Here is a 26,225-nt window from a genome sequence, read left to right on the forward strand (position 1 = left end):
CATTTGCCTCCCGCTGATGTGCTTTAGTCTCTCATCTGGTCCCCTGCTACCAAACCCAGCCACCAGGATCTCACCCACCTGCTCCCACACTTCCCTGCTCCATGTCAGCTGGAGGGTCTCCTTCTTCTCCACAGCCGGCCACTCTCAGCAGTGTGGACACTGAGTGGAGTATATAGAATTTATTTAAGGTGCCTCAATTCTGCCGGATCATTTATTCATAATGCCACAAAGCCCTTGGGGCAAGAAGCAGTTGAGAGAAAAAGCAGGCATGGAACTCAGAACAAATAGAACATGCCCCAGCACCCAGCAGGGAGCCCAGAGTGACAACAGACATGTCCCGCCCTGCCACCTCGGCCACCCCCAGCATTCTCCCTGGAGCTCTGGAAGCCGGGCCTGAGGAGGAACAGGGAACCAACCCACATCAGTCAGCCACGCCGGGTGCTCACAGCGGGAGCCCTGTCTTGGTCCCTGGGAAGAAGCACCCACCCCCTCGGCTCCCCTCTCCCAGCAGAATGTTGAGCCAGTCGTTGGGCTGCAGGGAGGGCCAAGCGCCCATCTCTTCTCTCCTTGGCTGCAGCCTGCTCATGCAATGGGTCACCGGGTCCTGCTGCTTTGGTCTCAGATATGCCTGGCCTTTGCTTCGATACCTTTGTGACACTTGTCCCTCAGCCTTTAGACCCAGAAGCAATGGGAGTGTGCCCCCAAGTCAGAGTGGGTTGTGAAGAGAGATGGCCCAAGAGGAGGGAATGGGAGAGCTGGCCTGGAAAGATGAGAGCTGTCCAGGGCAGTCAGAGGTTCTTTCAGGCAGTGGAAAGAGCAGGGCAAAGGCACGCAAAACAGCCTGGAGGGTTTGGGGAAGTGGGGAGTCAGAGAGAGGCAGGGTGGTGTAGTGGCTAAAACTGGGGGCTCTCAAGCCTGGCTGCCTGGGTTCACATCCCACCTCTGCCCCTTAGGTGGGTCCTTGGGTCAGCTGCATAGCCTTCCTCTACTTCAGGGTCCACATGTAGAAAATGTAGATAATAATAGTACCCATCTCATAAGGCTTTTGTAAAGATTGGATGGCTCAGTATGTTTAAGCACTGAGGGCGGAATGGCTGTAACAGGGCACCTGGAACAGAGCGGCTGGCAAGAAAGACAAGGGCCCGGTCCCGATGAGCCCTGAATGCCGTCTGCTGCTGGGTCCTTCTCCAGCTGACTCCTCGAGGTTCCTAGGAGAAGGCTGAGGAGGCAGGAGCTCCGGTGCCCTGTCTCAGAGCCACTTTTCATCTATTTGGGCTTCTAGATAGTATTTCACTTGAAGAAGAGGTTTTCCCACTGCAAAACTAGCTTGGAATGGGGCACCACTGAAGGACTGTGAGCAGGAGAACAGCAAGAAAAGTCAGGGGGGTTGGGAGGAGTCAGAAATCTCACAGGTCCAGGCAGAGCCCATGGGATCCCAGCTAAGGCAGTGCAGAGGGGACGGGGAGGGATGGGGGGAGAAGGCCTCAGGGTCTGGGGACACTTAGGAGGCAGAGCAGCCCGGCTGGTAAATGGGTATGTAGGCTGCAGGAGGGCCAGAGACCGAGGGTACTTCCTGCTTCCACTGCCCCCATCCATTCTCTGCAACCTGCTGATGTCTCCAAACTGCTCTGAGCCCTCCAATGGCTCTGCTTTTCACAGGGAATAAAATCAGAGCATCTTGCAACCCTGCCTCCCTGGACCTCCCTCGCTCCCTTCCTCTCCCCCCTCCCCTGCCCTCTAGCATAACATTTCCCTTCCCTGTGTGTGTGCCAGACCCATGGTGCCCCTCGCTGTCCCCTCTGCCAGTGCTCTTCTCCCTCTGGGCTGGCCCTCTTTTAGTTCTGACCACCTTCCCGACCACTCTGTCTAAAGGTCCCCCAACATTACCCTCTATCAAGTCACTGGTTCACTCACCACTTGCCCTCAGATACTCTCTTGCCTAGTTTATTTTTGTCTCCCTCCCCTAGAATTCAAGCTTCTGGAGGGTGGGTACTTTGTCTTATCACTACTGTCTCCCCATACTCAGAACATTTAGGGGGTGGGCAATGAATGAGTGACACATGAAATTGGTCTCTGGTGTATCTGGGTGGAAGATGGCACTGTGGACTGAATGGGAAATAGAGGAGGAAGAGCAGATGTAGAGATTGTCTCCCACCATCTGCAGGGTCAAGGGGATGCTCCTGAGTATGGGCTGTGAGGCAGACAAGGGCTGGCACTGCCCTGTGCCCAGCTTCTTATGGGCTGCTCTCAGGCTCCCCCCACCATCTCACCCTCGCGCCACATGGGACCTCACTGGGCCCCTCATTTTGCCTTTATGCACCTGCTGATCCCTGTGCCTGGCATGCCCATGCTTGTTTTCCTCTGCAGTCACGCTCCTTTTACTCACCTTGCCAGATCCTATGGAATACCACTCCCCCTGGGAAGCCTACCCGGAAATCCCTGGCAGAGTATATTATTCTTCCCTCTGCTTTCCCACATCTTGTCTCCACCTCTCTTAAGACACTGATCAAACCAAGCAGTGCTACTTACTTATATGCCAATCTCTGCCCTGTGCCTGCCCCAAGACCATGAGTGCTTTATAATAGTAGTAATTATAGTAGTAATAATTATAATAGCAGCTAATACTTAATGAGAGCTCACTCTGTGCCAGGCACTATGCTAAGCACTTTGCACAAATTACTTCATTCAATCTTTGCAACAACCCTAAGAGGTAGTAGGTACTGTAATCAGCCCCATTTTACAGATTTGGAAACCGAGACTATGAAAGGTTAAGTAAGTTGCACTACTCAGAAAAGTCAGAGCTGGAACTCGGACCCAGAGCTGCTTGGCTCTAAACTGATATTCCCAACCATTCATGTGTTAGCCAGTATTTATTGAGCACTTACTAGGCATCAGGCACTGGCAAGACACAAGAGGTATAATGAGTAAAACCAGACCCTAGCACTGCCCTCTGTGAGCCCACAATCTGATGAGAACACAGCGTTCATCATATAATCCCTACAATCAGTGTGAATCAATGTAAAAGTTATGGTCACAGCTTGGGCTATGAGAGAGGTCTGTGGCGCCATGGGAGCAGATGCTAGAGAAATCTGCCCAGCCCCAGGCATCCAGCCTCCACATCTGACTCATTTCTAATTCTGGTTCCAAGCCCCAGGCCAACACAAAGGGATGCACACTGGATGCTTCTTTACCCATGGAGCCAAATTGGCTCCTACCTCATCTCTCTTCCAGAACTCTTGCCCCAGTGTAACTTAACAGCACTTGCTGTCCAGTGCTTCAGAGATCCTTTTAGGTCTCCCATGGCTTTCCTGAAAGTGTAGCGGTTGCTTCTCTGCTGATGATGAGAGATTCAGACAAGCCACTTAATGACTAAGAGACTAGAAGTGTTCTTGGAGAGATGGGGAAGCATCATCCTTGCTTTGCTCAGCCTGCACTCCCAAGAGGCAGAGGCATTGACGCCACTCGTTGCCTATTTAGGAGGAAGAAGGCCAGCCCTGGGGAAGAACAGAACTCCTGGGGACAAAGGGAACTAAAGGAATGGGAGCATCTGGGTTTCAAAATGAACTTCCTAGATTATTGAGGTGGGCAATAGTTACTGTTAGGCATCCTTGACCATCTCAGCTGGTGATGACTCATGACCGATTTTCCAGTTTCAATCCTTAGTTTTTATGGCTAGCAGGGATTGTAAGGCTAGACCATCTAGTGCAGCTCCCTTAGTTTACAGACTGAAGTCCAGAGATGTGAAATGACCAACATGACTTCTCTCTGCTAGTGGTGGAGGGACTAACACCCAAGTCACCTTGATTTGTGGTTCACTGCTCTTTCTTGGGCAGATAGGAATTTTTTTCTATGCTTAAGGCTAAGTGAGTGCATCACAGAGAGAGAAGTGCTTTAATGAGCTCTGGCAGACCGGCTGCTGGAGAACCAGTGAGAGCAATGCTGAGCAATGGGCAAGCCTTTCAGAATCTTACTGCCTGGACACCGGGGCACTGCAGCCATGGCAGACGCTACTATAATGGGCAGCAATGTCAGGTGAGCAGGTTGTACATAAGGACACACTTCTCCAGGAGCCAACACCCTGGGCCATCTCAAGTGGTGATGGCTCATGACCGATTTTCCAGTTTGAATCCTTGTTTTTCATGCCTCCCATGGTGGTTGACCCACCCCTGTGAGCACTAGCCAAGACTTTTAATCAGCTGCTACAACCCCCCAGGTTAGCAGTCAAGGGGGCCAAGTTGGTTTCTACTGCTTTCTGGAGGTGTGAGAGCTGTGACCTCTCCAGCACTGGGGAGCTCATTGCAGTCAGGAACCCTGAGGCGGCCTCCTCTGAAAGCACATGAAGATAAAAGCTATAACATGCTGGCTAGCCTGCAGCCTTGGTCACCCCTGGTTTTATTAAAACCAAAGTCTCAAGCATCCCTAATGAGGATAAAAGGATAGCAAGGCACACAGGATCTGAGGCTGAAACCTCCTGTGAAAGGAGGGGGTACAGAGAGATGACCTGCAAGGGTACCCGAGGGCCCAGCTGAGCCCACCTTTCCAGAGATGACAGTGGCTGTCAGGAGGTGCTGACTCTGTTTGCTTAGCCCTATGTCTCTATTTACTCAAAAGTAACCTATTATTTCGCTTTATGAAATAACCCAGTTCTCTGCTGTCTGTGTGTGCAGGGAAGTAGCCTCCCCCTTGTCCAGTGAGCCAAGGACAGCCAACTTGCTGTCAGGCCCAGTGAGGCCTAATGACCCACAGCAGACAGTCCCAACACCAGGCTTCAGGCCCCCCGGCCGCTGTTTCCTCTCTGCTTCCAAGTCATGGTGGGATCTTGGTCCACTTCCTTCACTCGTCTGGGCCCAGTGATGGAGGGTGGAGTCCATTGTGGTATGTAGGGACTTGGGGGGCTGGAGCAGGTGGTGGTGGTTCCCACACCACACTGCAGACTCAGCACCCCACATGCCCCCCAGCTGCCGCAGTCCTATCAAGAAACAGCACCCCTGCAGAAAAGAGGGGGGCCCTACTGGGTTGGTGCTCCCTCTGGAGGGGAACATTGCTGAGAGCCCCAGGTGATCCCATTTACATGGAGAGAGCCCCCACATCCCTAGGCAAGTCTCCCAAGTCCATAAACAAACCAACTTGGACTCCCCCTAAACAAGATAGCCTTTGAGAGTGCCACTCTACTTCTGTAGGTGAAAGTGGTGGGGAAACGACTCCGTCTCAGAGGGAAGCTCCATCAGAGATCTTCCAGATTCCTTTCCAGGGCCCCAACTTGATCATAACATACTGAGAATCACTCCTTGGAGGGGTCTTCTGGCTACAGTGTAATCACCCACTTCTATGGGCCTTTGTGTAGCTCTTATGCTGTTGGTGTGAGTAAGTATAATGCAAGCTCTGCCCCACAGGGGCCTCAGTCATGGACGCTAGTGGGAGGGCACAGCTGCAGCAAAAGGGGGATTTGGCAATGCCCGTGAGTGGTTCAAGGCAGAAAGGGCTGCAGGGATGTGGAGGAGAGGTGCTGTCTGCGGGCTGCAGCCCAGACAAGGATCCCTGCCAGGCACATGGCCTTGGATCCCACAAGATGCTGCACATTGTCCAGGAAAGGTAACAGGAAGAGGCATTTTTGGCAAAAGGGACCAAGCCTATCCCAGCCATGTGGGACAGAGGGTTGGCAGAGAAATAGAGAAGTAATCAGGTGAGGAGGAAAGATGGGCCCCAGCTGTTGTGTGTCCTGAATGCAAGCTAAAAAGATGGTGTTGATTCCGGAGCCCAACAAGGGGAGCCACTGAAAATGAGCTGCGGCATTGATCCACGGAAGTCTGCCAACAGAGCCCTCACTGGTCACGCAACCTTGGGCAAAGTCCTTAACCTCACCAAACTGTCACTTCCTCCTGTTTGCAATGAAGGTAACAAGGGTGCCTACCTGGTAGGGCTGTGGTAAGACTCATGGAGGAAATGTGGCAAAAGGCTTGGCACATGATAGGCGAGTGATAGAGTCAGTTCCTATTGCTGTTAGCAGGTCTGAAAGAGTTTCTCTTTGGGTAGGATTGAACCTCGGAGGACTATAAGAGAAATAAAGGAGGCTGGGGCCTCCTTGTACCTCGGGTCCTCGGCCAGAGATGGAATATTGGGCCAGGTGCCCTGCTAACCCGATTCCTGCTGCATGAGGGGATGGTCACATTCCCACATGATGCCACAGGGCTGTTTCCTATGCCTCCCTCCCTGGACTGGGGGACTTGGGAGACATGGATCTTGGCACCTTCTTTTAACTGGTTGCAACCCCCTGTACTGTGTTCATGTTGACGAGGAGACTGGATACTCCCCACAAAGCTTGGTACCTCTCGCAGGTTCTCAGTAAATATGACTACATAACAATTGAAGAAATGGAGGAAGTTGTGGTCTGAGGTCTAAAGAAGCTCCAGTGATCTTGAGATGCTCCCTGGCTGAGCTGGAAGGTCCTCATTTTGGAGTACAGGGGAGCCCTCTGCTCAGAACCAGGAGTCCAACTGCGTAAGCCTGGGCAGAGCTTTTTAGCCCTGAGTTTAAATGCTGAGTTCCTCATCTATGGAATGGAGGGAATAATGGCAGCAGTCACTGCCTCACAGAGTCGCTCTGAGCCTCAGAGGTGGAACTGCTGTTGGCAAGGAACTTTGAGGAGCACAGGAGCTCAGGGCTGTTGCTCTCGGCTCGCAGGCTCTGCGGAGCCACAGCTTCTGTGTGCTGGAGCGGTGCCTGCCTCTGTGCGTGTCCAGCTCTGCCCCAGCCAGACCCCCTCCTGGAGAGCTGTGAGGACTCACCTGCTACTCCTGGGATTTGACTGGGGGTAGGGGAGTGTAGAAAAAAGACAAACCTTGGGCTGGGGAAAGGGTGGCTATCAGCACCACCTCAAGGAGAGCATTGGTCCACACGCTCTGGGAGGAGTCCGGGTGCCCGTAACTATTCTTCAGGTGGGGCCAAGGGTCAGGTGCCTCTAGGAGTCCCCAGTCAAAGGTGGCCTTGGTGAGGAGAAGGGAGGAAAACCTCTGTGTCACCCATGACTGCTCTCTTTCTCAGAAGTCACCTCCTCAGGAAGGCTTCCCAGCCAGCCTGTCTAAAATTTCAACAACTATGGCCTCCCCTGTAAGTATTTCATATCCCTGTTCCCTGCCTTACTTTCTTCCCCTGGATGCTTTTAACTATCTCACTTATTTACCATGTTTCTTGTCCTTTGCCCTAGGAAAATGTAAGCTGCATTACTTTTTTTTTCTTCTCTTTTCCCTGTCTCTAGCACCTGGAGCAACACCTAGCCATAGCAGGTGCTCAACTAATATTTGTTGATGGATGGATGGAAGGAAGGAAGGGAGGGAGGAAGGGAGGGAGGGAGGGAGGAATAGATGACCCCATGTGAAATCAGAGCTACCCTATACATGCCCTCATCTTCCACCCTGGGTCTGGGATCCCTAAGGAAACACCTCCATGTCTTGGAACCCCAAGCCAGCCTCAGAGTCTGAGGGATTTCAGCAGTTTCAGAGTGACAGCACCCTCCTTCATCAAGTGGGGAGCAGGAAGAGGAAGCAATCCAGCTGCATGCTGTTTAACTCAACCGACAAACGTGCTTACCATCTTTGAAGTTTTCCTCTTCACTATTGCTCGGGAACTTCCTAGGACAGGAATCCCGGGCCAGGATGCTTCTAGGGGCAGGAGGAGCAGAGTGTGTCCTCTGTGCTGGGCTCATTTTTGAAGGATGACCACATTTAAGTAAAAAGGACAAAGTGCGTCCAAGACCTGACAAAAGCATGGGGTGGTGAGTGTACATCTCCCTGGTCAGAAGCATGTCCTTTGTGGGCCAAGACGCATCCACAGTGAGACCTGGGAGCTAGAGTGCTATGTGTGTCTCGGTAGGGGCCAGGAAGCCACCCAGGCAGAGAGTCTGATGTGGACAACTGAGTTGAGGGTAGAAGCAGACCTGTTGGCAGAGGGACAGCTAATGGCTGGGCTGTGTCTCGTACAGGACACTGTCCTGACCACAGACCAGGCGGCATGGTGGGGAATCAAGGGGACCAGTGACTGAGAAGGGTGGACTGGAGGAGAACAGGGCTGGCCCCCACGGGCGCTGGTGGTCCAGAGACAGCAGCTAAGGGCCACACAGAGCAGGTGAGGCCAAAGCAGGACGGTGGGGACCAGGACCAGAATCTGGTCAGAGCTGAGAGGGAATATTGAACAAGACAAATTCTACTGAAGAAGAAACATCGTTATCATTGCCTTTTCTATTGAGTTATTCCCAGCATGGGGGCCAGACCCTCCAGTCCCAAAGCCACGGTCTCTGCCTCAAAGAACCTTCTCCTGGGCCCTGGAGTGGGCCTGCAGCAGCTGCACTGGGAGCCGTGTGCCCCTCATCTGCCCTCTTGTCTGCTTCTTTGCAGGAAAGTGTGGATTTGGGAGAGATCATGTTCTCCCTCTGCTACCTGCCCACAGCAGGCCGACTCACCCTCACCGTGATCAAATGTCGGAACCTCAAGGCGATGGACATCACGGGCTATTCAGGTACCTCTGTGACCCGAGGGCCAAACACATGGCTTCCCAGCAACCCAGATGTTAGGATTTGGAAAGATGTTCAGAGGGAAGGGGGAAGAATTGTCAGTATTCTTAGAAGAAGAGCACCAGCTCTGGAGGTAAACTTCTTGGATTTGAATTCTAGCTCTGTCACTTCCTGTTGTGTAATGCTTTGGTTTCACAAAAATGAAAAAATCATGTATACAGGTGGCTTTAAGGATAAAGCACTCGAATCACGTAAATTGTGCCAGATATGTAAGAATCACAATTGTGCCAGACATGTAAGAAGCATTCTGAAAATATTAACTATTCCCATATCATTCTTTCTCTTTGAGAGAGAGAAGAGAATAAGAAGTAAACGTATAGGAGAAAAAAAATGTAAGGAAGATCTCCCCAGCTTAGATGAGGCCCAGGTACTTTGAAGGGTTACGCTGAGCAGGAGTTGGTAAACGTCTGTAGGTCCTCACAGCCCTATGGCAGCCCTGCGGACTGAGTCAAATGAGCAAAGCCACTGAAAAGCAAGTGCTTTTGTATTTGAGTTTTTCCTGCTCCTGGCCTCAGCCTCAGCACCTGCAGAGCTGCTAGGTTCTGGAGAAGTAAGTCCTATTCTGGCAACATTCTAGGAAACGTTTGGGAGCAACTGCAGACTGCAGGCTGAACGTGTGTCAGAGGTTTGATCCTTTTGCATGATTCTGCAAGTTGATGTTGGGGAAAGTATTTGAGTTTTGCTCAAACAGAGGAGTAGTACAAGTCCCAAGTACCTCTTTCCCCCTTATTGGCTCAAATTAGCTGGAGAAGTGAAATGGGGAGGAGAAACCCAGAGCTACAGCACTCAGAGTAGTAAATGGAGGCATGCTACCAGTTTGTTTCACTCCAGAGGTGCCCCTGAACTTGGACGGGAGTAGATAATTTCTTTTTATTCATTGATTATTTATTTCCTGGAAAATTCCTTAGTATAATCACAGTTGCCATAAAGTGGTAACAGTCACGCTGAAAACATCTGGGCCCAAATGCAACTGGAAGAAAATGAGGTTTTGGGCCTTGAAAAATGAGGTTTCAGGGAAAAGTGGTCAGAAATGCGGAATTAATGTGTATTTGTTGCAGTTTTGAATCCCTCAGAGCCTCTGCTCCCAGCTTCCACTGTCTCTCTGCAGCACTCATACCTTCCAGGCCAAAAGCTCCCCTGGAAAGTACCCACCCTAATGCTTGTCCTTCCACTGAAGCTGCTGCCACACACTGGAATGTGGGGAAGAGTATAAAGAACCTCTTCCAACAGGTGCAAAGCTCTAGGCAGCAGCAAACCCACTTCCTCCAAAAATACAGCCAATGTGGAATTCATTTTAATATCAAGATAAGTGCATGCCAGGGACAGAGATTCACAAAGGAATCTCAAGGCTGCTAAGGGAAATAGAATCTTGTTGCCCAAGTCCCCACACTGTCTTCTCTGGTGTAATTAAATTGATGTGCTAGAGAGGGAGCTCATTATGGCAAGCTTATGGCATAGGCTGTTCCACATCAGAGGGCTGGGGAGAGAGATTTTTTTCTCATGCTAAGTGCTAGTCTCCTTCTCACAATTGACCCGCCTTTCTACCTGGGTTTGATCCTGAAAACTGAGTGGTCCCCTTTCTGTCAGGGATTTCTGTCTATTTTGTTCACTTATATAAGCAAGTGTCTGAAACAGAGCATGGAACACAATGAGCATTGAGTAAATAGGTACTGAATGATGAATAAATGAATGAGGACCACTGTCAGAGGGTCATGCAGTCGGGGCATGCACGCCAGAGGCCTCTCCACTGACATCTCCTGTCACTGAGGATGAGTTAAGGTTGCTGTCAGCCAAGGCTGCTTTGCTGTCGGACTAAGTTAGGGAGTGAATGGAGCTTATTAATTGCCTGTTCTTGATATACATGACATTGATCCCTAAAATCAACGGTTTTCCTATTTTCCTTGATCTAAAGTAGTTGTCAGTCAATTCTCTAAACATATCTACTGGTACCATACAATAAAAATTAGAAGAATCAGTATGCCGCAGAGGGGTGGTGCATAAGTAAATCCACTCATCTCGGTTACATCTGGTCTGTACAGCTTTGAGTCTAGTTAAAAATGTGAACTTTTAGCCAGACAGAACTAGGCTCAAATCTTAAGCAATTTCTTAATCTCTCTAACCTCAGTTTCCCTATCTACAAAATGGGGATAATGATGACAGATATTTGATAGAGTTGATGTGAAGTTTAAATGACATGATGTATGTAAATTTCTTGGCATAGTGTCTGGCACATATTAAATGCTGAATTATGATGGCTTTCATGAGAATGAAGCTGAAATGCCACTGCTGGTCCTTGTATCCCCTCCCTCAGCTGCCCAGAACATCATAGGCTATTAGAGAGGCCAGGATCCCAAAGGTCACCAGCATGCCACTAGAAGCCACAGCTTTTGCACTACAGAACTGTAGGGAACAATCATCTCTCTGCTTAGCCTCTTGGACAATGGTGAGATTGCTGGGCAAGGTGAGACTGGTGGTGATGCACCCACTGAATTTTACAAACTGGATGTACCTCTAATGGGGTGAATAGATTTGGGAAAGGAAACTGAGAATCCTTTGCTTAGTGACCTATGAGACAGGTGGCTGGGACATATTTTTCTAAGCTTAGTGGCATGGAAATGTGCTCTGCTGTGGGAATGTAAGGGAATAGGCACGGCAGGCGGGGAGGTAGAAGTCGAGCAGCCTCAAGCCTGAAGACACTTTGAAAGGCAATGTGTACCATCTGGGAATGTAGAACTTTCCATGTTCATGACAGGTCTTGGAGCTGGCTTTCTACACTCTGTGCTTGGACCTGCACTCTGTTCTAGGCATAGCTGTCGAGAATGGCGCCCTCAGAAACCAGAAAGCTGTCTCACACTGGTTCTAGGAACTCTTCCTTCCTTCTTACTGAAAAGCTCTCTGAGAGGGCCCTTCCAAATGGTAGAAAAGGACAGGTATTAAAGCAGGTAGATTAAACACCTCATGGCCTCCTCAGTCCCCCCACAGACCCAAGTGCCCCCATGGTTGAGGCATAGCTGTGGCTGTCACACTGGTTAGTCAGCAGCTCATCTCAGGGTCTACGGGAACGCCGTCAAGGCTGAGAGTTTCTGATGAGGTGTCACAGTTCTCCCCAGCTTCCCCAAAGCCCTGTGCCTCATCTGCCACCAGAATGATGGCTGGGAGTGTGAGACCTAGTGGGTGCTCCAGTGCCTGGGAGATAGAGCCATACGCCCATGGACCAAAGAGCCGGGAGTGGCTGCTTGTCCTACACACCCTGACACATTCACATGAGCTCTGGCTTCTGGGTGGGAAGGTGTCTCAACACATCAGTGTTCAAAAGCTGTTATTACCTATGAGTCGCCTTCCCGTTTCTTGAGCTGTACAGCATAAATAACGATTATGATAGTGACTGCAACACCTGCACTATGAGATACAATAGGCGTCCCTCCACTGGATGAATAGAAAATTTCAGGGTAGAAAGATGACCATGAAATACCCATTCAGAAAACTAAAGAGGAGGCAAGGATGGGAGGCACATGGAGGTTCAGTGAAAAGATACCTCCTCATGGGAGGGAGAGAATCCAAGATCCCACTGAGAAATGAAACGTCAGCCGCTGCCTGAAACTCGGGGGGATGGCTCCCTCACTCCCCAGGCCGCAGCTCCCTCCTCCTCCAGGGCCCAGAAGTGGGCCAGGTGTTTCTTCCCAGCAAGCCAAGAGCAGGGTCACCACTCCCCCTTCTTGAGGCCAGATGGAGGTGATCTTGTTGGGACAATGAGGCCTGTAATCCTATTGTCAGGTGGGAAGGAAACGCACAGCATTGTGATTGTTGCTGCTCACTTGCTCTGACCGGTTGCTACTCCATGGGTGTTACCAAGTTCTATCTTTACCTCCCTCACCCTTTGATTAATAATGCTGACAAGACCCCCCCAGAGAAAGGGCTCCACATAGGTGAAAAAGAGAGAATGCCTTTGTTCAGCACTACCTTTTAGAGTAAGCTGGCTACCACGGAGCCAAGATTTAGGGCCATGAACCACATTACCCATTGACATGTGTCCGGTCTGATTTGAGGCCAGCTTCCCCATTAGTAAAAGTCCATTAAGCACTCTCCCAAGAATCCTGAGGTTGCTAAAGACTTTGTGTTTATTAAGCATGGAGTGTCCTCAGAGACAGGTGTGCAACATAAATACAAGGTGGTTTAATTATCTTAACAACCAACTGTTACCATCTGATAAGCAACAGTAGGTCTGGGGCTTCTATCCCTCTGCAGCAAATGATGTTCAAGGGCATCTGCTTAATATGCTCCCTTCCTGTTATCCCCATTGGCACAGATCCATATGTCAAAGTGTCCCTGCTTTGTGATGGGCGGAGACTGAAGAAGAAGAAAACAACTATAAAGAAGAACACTCTTAATCCTGTCTACAATGAGGCTATCATCTTTGACATTCCCCCAGAAAACATGGATCAAGTCAGCTTGCTCATCTCGGTTATGGATTATGATCGGTAGGTATGGATCCCAGAGGGCTGTGATTCCCTGTCCCTCACCCCCAGTCCAGTACGGCTCAGGGCTCCTTGACTTTGAACCATGTGGTTCAGGGCTCAGGAGCCCACTGGCCTCAAACCTGGCTCCACCCAAAAAGGATGCAGGAGTTGGGAGAAGAGCAGGAATGTCTCCCTAAGCAGAAGCTCAAGCTTTGGCTTCCAGCAAGCCCATTTCCATCAGAGGCTCCTCCACCCATCATTTTCCCTGAATTCACCCCTGACTATTCCTGCTCCTCTGTCTGGCATCAAGTCTGATCATCCATCCTTTAAAATGACTCTCTCTTCTCTCCATCTCTGCTGCTACTACCACTCCACTTGGGGTGGCTGTGAGCCTCCTAGCTGATATCTTCCCCATCACTCTTGGCCTCACTCAGTCCAGCCAACATACTAAAGGCACACCTCTCTAAAAGACCACTTTCTTCCTGGACCTGCCCTTAGCTCCTGTTATCTAGGCTCTTCCCCTGGAGTCCCAAGGCCTCCTGTAATCTGGACCCAGCAATACATCCAATGTGATTTCCCATTCTTGGGATGTATTTCTTTTCTTCCACTTATCCAGATCCTGCTCTTGCATCAAGGCTGGCTCAAAAATATTCTCCAACTACTCCAGCCACCAAGACTCCTTCTTCAGTCACCACTTAGCTGAGGGAGAAAACACCCACACAGTAAAGCCTCAATTCAGGATTTTTAGCACAAGTTCTCAGGCATAATAGGTGCTTGGTGAACATACTTGGGTGATGATGGATGTTCTTGCTGAGTGAATAAATCACATCCCAACCACTGGGGGTATGGAGAAATGATGCTCAGAGCAAGTTGATTTATTTCCAAATGCGATGTCTCAAGCAAGGGTGTGATGCGGCAGCTGAGTCTAAGAAGTGAAGACACTTAAACTCTCCCACTCCCCAAAGCCAGGCCATCTGACCACCATTTCCTGAGATTCTAAACATGCTTATAACCTTTGCTCATCTGTCTGTGTCCAATGCCCACTCAAGGAGGCTGGGCAAAGTCTCACTGCCGCTGGCCCCCTGAGGCCCTGCCCAGCATCTGTTTTCAGAGCTCAGCCTTGAGTGAAATCACTGGGCAGGGTTCCAGACCCCCGGATCTCCCTTTCTGAGTGCATGTCTGCTCACCAATACCGGAGCCTATGTCTCTCCCTCAGAGTGGGCCACAACGAGATCATAGGGGTCTGTCGAGTGGGGATCAACGCTGAAGGCCTGGGCAGGGACCACTGGAACGAGATGCTGGCGTATCCACGGAAGCCCATCGCCCACTGGCACTCCTTGGTGGAGGTAAAGAAATCCTTCAAAGAGGTGGGTGAGGTGGTGCTTGTCCCTTGGCATGTTTGCTGCATGGCAGCGTGGGCTGGAGAATGGCAATCGGCTGCAGTGAGACCTTGCCGTCTTCATGGGTCCTTCCTGGGGGATGGGGGGATGGGGGCCATGGGCTTCTCACCCAGTGCGTGACAGGCAGGAAGGAAATGGAGGAAGAGGGGGGAAAGCTGCCTGACAAAAAGCCTTTGGTGTTCAGCATAATGAGAGCAACACTGAGTTCTAAATGGAAAAGAAAAATCTGGAGGAAGCTTTCCCAGCAGCATCGCCTTGCCAGGCCTAGAATGCTTTCACAAAGCCCCTGGGCCAATCAGTCCTTTAGGAGAAAGCCCCAAGGGGGTGAGATCAGAACTTGGCAAGAAATTCTGCCCCTGTCAAAGCAGGAAGCTTCATGAGGCTCTATCCAGGCCGTCCTGTGGCGGTTTTCATTGTGTGGATGGATATTGCTAGAGAGGATTCTGCCCTCCGGAATGCTGGTTCTCTCCATTGTTGGGGAAGGGTATGGCTTCAAGATGTCACCCTTTGTGGCTGGGTCCTAATTGAGACGTAATGTACACGGCACTGCCCAGAGTACGGAGACTTGGGCTCCAATCTTGACCCCTTCTGACCGGTATAATTTTGAGCCAGTCACTTCTCTCTCAACTGCAAAGAAAATGTCCTTTCCAGTGATATTTACAGCCTGCCCCACCTCCACCAAACTTTACCACCTTAAAATTCTGCAGTTTATCCCGTTGGAGGCCCCCAGGCCTGCTTTCTCCCAAATGGTTAGGGACCCTGCTGTAGCCAGCCAAATGTTAAGTCTCATTTTGCATATCTCATACCCTAATCCATATCCTAGAGAGCCAGGTGATCATTCACTCATCTTAACAGGCTTTAAGCCCAGGAAGTGTAGAGAGCTACATAAAATTGGAAAATATAACACAATAGAAAAATAAAGCTTTAACCCTTATACCACATGGCCCCTTGGCTTAAAAGCAGTGTCCTTAAAAGCAGAGTCTCCTTAAAAGCAAAGTAATGCTCATGTTCTGTGACACAGAAGAGGTGATGGCAGCAAACCTAGGATCTGATGGCTCCCTGTCGTCAGGGTGGGCAAACCTATTTCCACCTGTTTGCAGCAGCGTGAAGTGTCTCAGGAGAGAGCTGAGGAGACTGGACACGTGGAATTCTGTGGGAGTCAGAGGCCTCCAGGGAGCCAGGCTAATTGATTTACCTCCCCAGGAAGGTGTGAGCTTTGCTTTGCCTTTGAGGCCTGATGGGAGCAGTAAGGCACAGACACCGAGTTCCTGTCCGGGTCCTGTCTTGTGGTTGCCTTGATTTTACCACAGCCGTGGAGCTGTAATGAGTGAGGCCAGCCCCTCGGCGCTCAGATCCCCCCACCCCCGGGAGCTCCAGGCCCCTGTTTTCCAGAAGGCCCTCTCTGCAGGGTGTGGGTCACGTACCCAGACCTGCCTCCACCTACATAGGAGGCAGCTACTGGGTAAAACTCTAAGTAGTCTGGAGGCATCTGGCGCCTGCCTGAGGGCAGGGTTGATTTAACCCACGCAGGGCGCCTTGGCCCCTCCCCTTGTCAAAATCTTTAGGAGATGTTCAAGAATAGACTAAGTATACTCAAATATTCATGGAGGTTTAGGGCAGGGGCACAGAACGGGAGCTAAGAAGCCTCTGGTGGGCTGCAGGGCCTCAAGCACCTCACTGCCCTCCTCTGGTCTTCAGTTTCCTATTGGTGAAATGATGGGGTGGGCTCTTCCCGTCTCCACTTTTCTAGGTAACTGAGCTTGCATGACCGGTGATGGCAGGTGAGCCTGTATCTTGCACCGCCTTTCTTATCTTTGATCTGCAAGAACCCAGCGCTGTGTCCAGGCTGGTCTGTCCCGCCCAAGCTGGAAGTAACCGCCCAGCTGCCGCTGGTGTTGGGGGTGGGGTGCGGGGCAGCGCGGAGGTGCTGGGACTCGGCCCCAGAATCACTCTCCATGATGAATACAACCTAATTAAGCCCAATAATTGATTCCAAGTCTGTTTCTTTGAGAAGTCTGACTCACTAGCCCAGACAACAAAGGAAAGAAAGATAAAGTAGAATCAAGCCCTCGAAAATGAATATTTGATGAGACCGTAAAGGAAAAGCAACAGTATATGGAAAACCAAGAGAATAGATTGATTCATATATCCTTTGGGTTTACTTTTTTTGACCGCACACACCAAGCTCCGGAGACTGCTGCTTCCCTCACTCACTATCCTACCATTTTCTGCTCAAATGATCATTTCTCTGTATGAAGAAGCAGAAAATGACATTCCTCTTGGTCACGTGGGGTTTCATCAACGCAAGTAAAAATTTATACCTACATGTTTAGTACCCACAGTTTAAGTATCTTTATAAAAGTGCACTTAAAAACCTACTAGGTAAACAATAAATAAACCTCGCACTAGTCATTTGTACTTGAACATTTAAATCATGCTTAGAGCTCACATCCTGCATGCCTTTTAGTCTTCTGGACACTGAGTAAGAGTCTTGCTCCTGGAACTTGTTCCTCCCGTTTGTACAATACATAAAGAAATCATACTCTCCAGCTCCTGGGAAGATAAATGACATTATATCTGTAAAGCACTCTCTATTTATATTGCACCTTTCTTAGTGGAGTTTCAAGTGCTGTGATCATTTCTCTTTTATTAATGAGAACAGAGGGCACCGTACTTGCTCACTAGTTTGGGGTTGTAAAATAAGGTTGAGGAGAACAAATTAGCTGAGAAGGTATTTTTCCCTGCTGGGATTGTTTCATGAGTAAGAATTGATTAAGCCAGAGCCAGCATCCTTCCCCAGGAGCGGTGGGGGCCCCCTCCCGCTCAGCTCTCCTGCCGGGTGCTGCATATCATTGCCGTCACCACTCTCAGAGCCCAGGTCGACCAGCGACCTCCTCCAAGGCGTTTCATTATGAAGGGCCATGCTTAGATCATCTCATGTGCCAGACATTTTAGATTTCTGTTGGAACGTGACCCATTTTAGAACAATAAAAACTCTTACACAACCACCCTGGACTGGTCATCTTTCTGTGTGCCAAAGACCACCTCTCAGCTGTTTCAGAGCCAGCATGATGAGCCTGCCGGAATCATTCGCCTTCCCATTGTCCGTGAACCCCATCTCCTTCCTTTGTTTATCTTCATAGGAAAAATCAGGAACTTGCAGGGAAGCCAGTGTGCTCTCTTCATTTGTCCTGGATAAACAATTATGCTCCGTGTGACTTCTCTTTGGCTTTATGTGAAGGGAAAAAAGGTACTCTGTGTGGCCCTTTAGTTTTTTCTCCTCTGAACTGGCCTATCAATCAGGCTGTTTAAGTGGCATGCTTACCCCAGGGGAGAAGCCAGTAATTACAATGTACCTTTCACCAACACGAAAGATTGTAACAGAAAAAGTAGAACTCCTAAAATGAAGGTCTGTTAAATGAAAGCATTAGTAATCATCTTATGTCACCTTCTGGTTAAGAAACACTTGAGTCAGAAGTCATAATGGGCTCAACAACCAGGCATTTATTTATCCAAAATATTTCACCAGGGAAACCCTCGGTTGTGATTTCATTCACGTGGATGCTGCCAGCAGAGAGACTGCCACCTGGAGTTAGGAGTAAGTACCTGGTGCGGACCCAACAAGGTTAGGGTTTCTTCTTCCATGTTGTGTCTCTTTCTTCCCCTGGTGTGGCCAGATGCCAAGATGGCAGCAGGATGGAGTGGGAGAGCACTGAGGTGGCGTTAGGAGACCTGGTTTCAGATCCTGGCTCTGCCCCTAACTAGCTATGTCCTGACTTTCCCATCCGGGTCTTGGTCTACTTACCTGCAAGAACAAGAAAGTCAGAGTGGAGGATGCCCCAGGGCTGCCTGCAGGTCCAGCAAGCTACGGTTGCGCAGGTCCAGGTGACAGAATGGTGATATACCTGCTGGGCCAGCCTGTGGTTAGAGAGGTCTGCAGGTTGGCCTGTCAGGGAGCAGTAAGGAAGAACTAAGGCTGGAGAGGGATACCAGAGGCCCTCCTTAGACTGGGGAGCAGGTAGGTGTTTGGTGGGCTATATAGCACTGTGGGTCTCCCAGAGGAGATGCTAAATGGCAATGGTCTATCCTCGTGGCCCAGCTCTGTCTGGAAACGGCTGTGTTGGCAGGGGAACTGCATCCTTTGCCATCCCATCCCCATACACACACAGTGCGTTGTGCAGCTTCTATCTGGCCCCATCACTCTGCAATGGCGACCCCTAGGGTTCATGAGAAGCAGAAGGGGCTGCTCTTCAGCTCAGAAAGGCCATCTTGATCACCTGCCTTACCTCTCTCCCTGGCGCCTCATCCCGCAGGCATGCAGGAGAGTACTGAGGAGGTCTCCTCAGCTCACAGACAGGATGGAGTGAGTGGTGGAGGCTGACTCACTTTGAAGTCACACAGCCCCCCAGATGGGTCCACACTCACAGGGTCAGATCCTTGCCCAGATCACACTGCTCCGGTATGACTGGCTTTCCCGTTTAAAGAAGGGTTGAGCCGCCCAAGCAGGGGTCCTTCCACCCTCAGCTCTCTCCTCCACTCCATCATGCCTCATGACCTCACCTTTCACAGAGGGATTAGGGTCAGGCTGAGGAGGCAGCCTGAGAGACGGAGAGCTGGGAGAGAGGGCGGAGGCGTCAGAAAGGGAAAGGGGCTGCTGGCTCCCCACCTCCTCCCTCTTCGCCTGTTGGGAGGGAATGCCCATAGGAAGCATTAAGACTGAACACGAGAGCCCAGAGCTAAAGCAATATCAGGTTTTGAGCTGTACTAACAGCTCCCAGACAAATTGCTAATAATTCATGATCCTGGGTTCTTGGCAGTCAGGGCAACCTTTGCAGACTGCCTCTTCGGCTGCTACCATAATCTGATTCTCAGTATGAAAAATGGCTGAAGCACTCAGAAATGGTTCACTCATAGCGCCTCATGAACACACACACAGTGGAGGAAGCTTTAATCATCTCTGCAGTAGGTCTTCTTTCAAAAATCAGGTATTCCAAAGAAGAAGCTCTAAAGCTGTTTTCTTTATGTTGTGCATGGCTGGCTGACAGCAAAATTTAAGAAAGCTTATGAAAAGCTGGGAAAGGTGAATTCAGTGCATGGGCCAGATAAGTTTTGGAAGTTGAAATGTAAATAGCCTCAGCAACCACTAACAGGCTTTGTCTCCTCTCCACAGTGGCAGGGCCGAGCTGCCAGCTTCGACAGCGAGAGCTCGTGCCCATCTCCAAAACCACCTCCGACACCATGAGCTCACGGCCGCACGATGCAAACGGGACTCAGCAGTGCTCTTTCTGCACTTGTTCAACTGTCTACACAGTGCTGTGCAGCGGCGGGGGCAGTGACAGCATGTCTCCAACTCCAGAGTCTTAACTGCCCCATGTAGGTCAAGGCCCAGGCTCTTGTTGTGTGGTCAGAGCTGTCTTAGTCTTTCTGTCTCCCAAGGTGATGTTTTCTGTGGTTTTCACTTCTTATGGATCTGCTGCCAAGAAAAGGAGAAAAAAAAGTAGGACAAAATGAAGAGGGGAGTTCTCTAAAACAGTGTAAAATAGTCGTCTTTTCCAAAGAGGTGGTTTAAGTTCCATTTTGTGTCTCCACCAAGCTCCACAGCCCTGGAGAAGGAGGAAGAGTGAGCTGTGGAGCTGTGTGCTTTTTCAGTGGCCTGCAGGAATGGTGCAAACTGGTGAAAGAGTCTTACAAGGTTAATTCTGACTCTTAGAAGCTCTTCGCTGGTGTGACATAAATGGAGATGTGGACTCTTGGGGGCCTGTTGGAATTATGGCCACTCTGAGGTGTCTGTGAGCCTTCAGCTGGTCCTGCCGAGCTCCTTGCTCCCCTTCCTCATGAATTGAAAATGTCTTGTTACCTCATGGGAACTTAGTCACTTTCTTTAGGAATGATTCTGCTGAAAGTAACATGCCATATGTTTTCTGGCACGCCACAGTTAATGACCACATTTGTTTGAAAACAGTATCTTTGGTCTCAGAAATAACCTTCGTTGTAAAGAAAAGTAGGCACATATGTTCCAGGAGGATTTCTGTGTTAAACGTAGCTTTAAAATTCTATGGAGTATTGTGCAGCTCTTTAAAATGCCTAAGCACATCAAAGAAAAACCTAGATAAAAATGTCTTCTGAATGGGCAGTTATGAAATCCAAGTAATAGCACGAGTCCATCTTTCTATGAACAGTCTCTTGATTGAAACCAGATCAATGTAAGTCTATTTTAGCCCCCTTGATTCTGGGACAATATTCATCTTAAATTTTAGTTCCATAAATTACTAAGTACTTCAATATTTGTTTGTTTCAGTGGTAGTGAAGGTTTTTTTCCTTTAGATCTTTACCTTAGGCCAAATTCAGTTTAGGAAAAATAATGTTTTAACTACTCTGTATTGTAATAGTACATTTCTGTTGAGTTAATAGTGGCCTTCCCACCAACCCCCTATAGCTAAGTTGATTTGCTCAATCTCAGTCTGTACAGCCCTGGAAAATGCGTGGAAGGGAGTTTCCATTTCAGCCTGTGACTACACCATGCCTATTTCCAGATCTCTGTGTGTGATCTGAAAGAGGGAAGTCTGCTTGGAAAGAATCCCATCTTTCAAAAATGGTAGGTCAAGAACATAAAAGCTGTTCACACACCTTGTGTCTCATTTTTCATATGTGTCACGCTTTAGGAGCAGCACTAAATAAAGTAACCCTATTGTAAGCCAAACTATCAGGTTTCTCTGCTGACATAACTTTGGGTGGTGTCTTCTGGTCCTAACAATGGCTAGATTGAGCATAAGGTACAGGATATTATGGTCACAGAAGTTTTCAGCTTAGAAACCCAAATTCTTATAATGAGCCTTTTGGCTATGGGCAAATATATCACTGGTATAAAGATAAGTTTTCTTTTCTCTCCAAATGTCTTGTGACTGATAGGCCTTCCTAGTCAGGCAGCCCTGCAACTGGATGTTCTTGAGAGCGAAGGTCTCTCTCCTTCACTCTAGAGGTCATGACAAGACTCCCAGCAGGCTGTAAACTTCATTCTGATTCTTGACTCTAGAATGACCCCATCAAGATGGCCATCCCAATCACTGAGCAGATGCAGAGGGTCCTGCAACTATGAAGGGAGCAGTTGAGTTTCCTGGGTCATAAGGAGCCCAGAAATTAGTGTGAGCGGATCCTTCCAGAAATGAACTCAAAAATGCAGGTCCAGCTATCATCTTCAAATCTGTAGGCAGATGAGGACGTCCACTTAACCCTTCAGGGAAGGAGTGTGATCAGTGTAAATCATGGAATACTCATCGGTCTCAGAAATTCCTCATGTCCAAGCAGCCATCTCACATGAGTGAGCCTCTCAATGGCTGTGTAAAATCATTTCCTGAGGCAGATAATGGTCAGCCCCCTGCCTGCCCTAACCAACTGCTACCAAGCCTACTACAACAGACCTGGTAAATTTCTACATGCTCAGGAGCCAGCTCCCCACCTTCCCAGGAGTGCTCTCAGCTCCTGGAGCCCACCCCCAGCATCCTCAGGGGACACAGTTCTCAGCCTGCAGCATGAATGAAACCTAAATGACAGCCAACTTCATTACCTAGCCCAGTTTCTCCCCCTCACAGAGGAGAATAAAATGAATTACAAGTTTCAGAACAAAATGAAACACCAGGTTGACTCATTTGCTAGCTTCCTCTGCCATGAGGAACGTCTTTCTTTGGTTGGTGTGTGAGCCTTGCTGAAGTCACCATAGCTAGGCTTTTCTGCACATAGATGGTTTTTTAAAAATGCTAAGTTCCCTTCTCCTTTATTTGGCAGTGTTTCTGGAATGAAAGATGCCTCCCCCCCTCCCACTCAGGATGTTAATTAATTGCATCATCATTTAAAAAATTATGTTGTTAATTACTGCTCTGTGTCTTCCCACCCCTGTCACAGCCTGGAGTTTTTATTCAATTAAATCTCTGTCTCTTGCCCGTTTCTCTTGTCATTGTGTGTTCCTGAGGTTGAGCAGTCAGCATGCACATAGGAGGACACTACAAAGCTTTGATTTTTAATCTTTGCTTCACATAGCCACTTCCCTTTAATCAGAGGTCCTGCAGAAGGCTTGTCTGTTATTTATCCTGCCCATGGAATACCTACATACCCCAGAAGGCTAGAATCCACCCGTGTTTTGTCAGGCCTCTGGCTCAGGTGTGCAGGGATCTGCTGTTTCCTCAGCTGTTCATCTCAACAAGCAGCCCCTCCAGATGCCGAAGCTTCTCCAGGGAAGTGGGTCACACTCATATCTGGGAAGTGTGTTGCTTCTGCCCACCAGGAGCGGAATCCTGCTAACTCTCATAAAACATAACTTGGCTGGGTGCTGAGAAAATCTTGTTGCAGATTCAAAGATTTAAAAAGAACATTCTAATTTAATAGAATATACTCTATGCTTACCCCTGGCTTTTAATTAATTTAGAAGGCAGCCTGTAGAGAGGAAAGTGCAAGATACCATTGGGTCTTGCACATGTGCATCTAAATTATTGGCACTCCACAGTGAGATGCCTCTGAGGGAACTGAACTGCTGAGAGAAGCACTCTGCTGCCTAAAGATGTGGCTTCTCCTTGCTTCTGCCTGCCACTGGGTCACCCATCAGCCAGTGGGATTCGGTGATGTCCTGGTCCTATCTAGAGCAGATCGACCAACAGGGTGAATGTGTCTGGCTGGCTGGGCTGGGTTATGCCACAGTCACAACCTTCAGGGGTCAGTGGCTGAAGACAACAAAGGCCTATTTCTCATCTGTGCTAGGTGCCCTTCACATGGCAGCAGGGGCTGGGGGACGGAGGCTCTGCTCATCAGGTTCGTTCATGGGGACCCGGGTGCCAGAGCAGGCAACATCTTGTGTATCGCTAGTTGTCATCCCTGAAGGAGGTGAGCGATCAGAAGGGTCTCATGCTGGCCTCGGTGTTCTGGCCCAGGAGGAACACAAGTCACTTCCCTTCACAGTTCACTGCCCAGAACTGTGCAAGTGGACCCCTAAAACATGAGGGGTTCAAGCGCAGGGGAATAGGAACTGTAGATATTTGGTAAGCAACACTTGGGAAGACCACAGCAAAGTTAGCAGACCCATAGAGTCAGGCAGCTACCCAATGGCTGGTCCAGAGAAACAGATAAGGAGAAACTAGTCTATTCATTGTTGAATAAAGTCAAGGGCTGCATATTGAGCCACACAACTGAGCTAGCCTCAGGCTTGAATCTTGCCCACCAAAAAAAGCCTTTTAGTCTAGTAAATTGGCAATATAAGTAACTATAATCCAAGGTATAAAGTGATAAGTGCAGGAAGGGAGATGAAATAAAAGGTTACAAAAGTTCAAGAAAGAGTATCTCAGTCCGGTGGAAGGAGAAACAGCTTCGAGAAAGAACGGGTGTCTGATCTCTGCTTTTTAAGGAGGTGTAGGATTTGGGGATGTGGAATTCATGAGGTGGGGCACATTCTAGGCTGGAGTCCCAAACAGGTGAAGGCCCAGAGTGGAGTGGCTTCCAGGGCTGCCGAGTCCTCTGAGTCCAGGGGAGCTCAGTAACCCCTTGAGCACAACAGCCTAGCCTCCCGGGCAGTGTGCCACCTTCTGTCCAGGACCCTGCCCTGAACCTCACGCTGTAGGCTATAGCCTGGCCCCTGCCTGGTTCTTCCAGCTTCCTCACTGGGCAGTGGGTCTCCAGCCCCTTCTCTCTCCTTTGCTTGCTTGGCTTTTGCTCCCTAATGAGCTGATCACCTGGAATGGCAAGACTTGCGTGATTTTGAAAAGCCGTCTAGCTGCCAGATCTCACCCACTTACCCAGCCTCACCTCCTTGGGCTATTTCTCAGCCCCTAGGGACTTCATGATTTGTCCTGTGTCCCGCTCCTCTTCGAAGTGAGCCCTGTGCTGATGTCTGATTCCCTAGTACAGGGATCAGGACTGGCCTCTCCCCAGCACAGCTGTGGGGAGCCTGCAAGGAGAGTCTGGAGGTGAAAAGAGCATTGGGGAGCTGCAGCCGGCCACCCAAGCGGGTGACAGAGGGCTCAGCTAGGCATAAGCAGTGCCAGGGAAGCAAGGGCACCTGTGCAGGATGTGGTGGTCACAGTTGGAAAACACAGGGGGCTGACAGCTGAGCACACCTGGAAGACAGGGAGAAGGGAGGGGGATTCAAAGTATTGTATGTTTTTATGCTTGAGGCACCAGAAAAAGAATGGCACCTTCAGTAGAAACCAGAACTCAGCCGAACAAGGTAAAATGATGAGTCTGATTTGGGCCAGACCGAATCTGAGATGTTGGAGGGATGCGTAGCAGACAGCTGCCATTCAACATGCAGCTTGGGCAGAGGTTAGCTGGGAGATGTTAATTTATAGAAAGCTTACACACCAAAATGAGATGTGGAGACAGGAGGCTGACACTGCCACGTGGGTACAAGTAGACAAGGAGACTCTCAAAGAAAGCTTCTTCAGGAACCATCAGCATTTAGAGGTCAAGGAAAAAGAAAGTGATGTGAATAATAATGCAGGTGTGCCCAAGCAAAGCTGATTGATGAGAATGCTCATGGACAAAAACAGATCAATCAAGAGCTTCATAAAATGATTGTTCATAACAAGTTAATCCAAAGTGCTTAAACATAACTTAATTCACAAATCTATTTTCACTCATATTTGCAAGGACCCACTTCTATCTTCCCCCCTCAATTATGCTCTTGCCTTTTTAAAAAATTGTGGTAAAATATGCATGTCGTAAAATTTATCATTTGAACCATATTTAAGTGTACAGTTCAGTGGCTTTAACTATATTCACATTGTTATGCAGCCGCCACCACCAACCATCCTTCCACACAACTTCCTTCATCTTGCAAAACTGACACTTTGTATCCATTAAACCGAAGCTCCCCATTCCCTCCACCCTCTAGCACCTGGCAACCATCATTCTATTTTCTGTCCCTATAAACTTGACTATTCTAGGTACCTCATATAAGTGGAATCATATGATATTTGTCCTTTTATGTCTGGATCATTTCACTTAGCATAATGTCTTCAAGATTCATGTAATATGTGTTAGAATTTCCTTTCTTTCTAAGACTAATATTCTATTGTATGTACATACTGCATTTTTTCCATTCATCCATCATTGAGCACTGGGTTGCCTCCACCTTTCTCTGTTCTGTGAATAATGCTGCTGTAAATACAGGAGTACAAATCTCTTTTTACGTCCCAGCTTTCAATTCCTTTGGGATTATATGCAGATGGGAATTGCTGGCTCAGATGGTAATTCTATTTTTAATACTTTAAGGAGCCACCATATTGTTTTCTATAGTGGTCGCCTCATTTTACATTCCCACAAGGAGTACACAGAAGTTCCAGTTTCTCCACATTCTCACCAATACTTATTTTGGGGTTTGTTTGGTTGTTTGTTTTTTGATGGTAGATATCCTCATGGGTATGAAGTGGTATCTCCATTGTAGTTTTGATTTGCATTTTCCTAATGATTCACAGTGTTGCGTATGTTTTTATGTACTTACTGTCTATTTGTATATCTTCTTTAGAAAAATGGCCATTGAAGTATTTTCCTCATTTTTGAATTAGGTTTTATTGTTGTTGATGTTAGGCTGGAGAAAGGAAAAACAAGGACATGCAAACAGAACAGAGAGATGCCATAGGGGGAGAACAGACCGGACCCCAAAGTCCGTGCTGTATATGGAAAGGGGGCAGCTCTCCCTGAATTCCATCCTGATGTGCCAACTAAGACTCAGATGTCAGCCTCCTCCCTCTTGGAAAGAAAAAAGTTTCTAGTTGACTATTATGTCACCTTTAGCCAATCATACCTCTCCACACCCCCTAG

General features: G+C 48.9%; 1 protein-coding gene across 2 annotated transcripts in view; it reads left to right on the forward strand.

The window, feature by feature from the left end:
- Positions 1-22,356, forward strand: part of SYT6 (synaptotagmin 6) — a 60,519-nt gene extending 38,163 nt beyond the window's left edge. The window contains exons 3-7 of one of the 2 annotated variants that reach the window (XR_012130273.1): positions 8,391-8,511; positions 12,873-13,044; positions 14,240-14,390; positions 17,953-18,021; positions 19,594-22,356. Coding sequence is in view for 1 of the 2 variants with exons in the window: in XM_017641024.3 (XP_017496513.1) it covers positions 8,391-8,511; positions 12,873-13,044; positions 14,240-14,390; positions 19,594-19,665 (516 nt within the window). In the remaining variant the exon portion in view is untranslated. The remainder of the gene's footprint in view (positions 1-8,390; positions 8,512-12,872; positions 13,045-14,239; positions 14,391-17,952; positions 18,022-19,593) is intronic. The other variant, XM_017641024.3, reaches the window with a different exon arrangement.
- Positions 22,357-26,225: the final 3,869 nt, after the last annotated feature.

Source organism: Manis javanica, chromosome 4 (assembly GCF_040802235.1).
Source record: "Manis javanica isolate MJ-LG chromosome 4, MJ_LKY, whole genome shotgun sequence".
NCBI classification, from domain to species: Eukaryota; Metazoa; Chordata; class Mammalia; order Pholidota; family Manidae; genus Manis; species Manis javanica.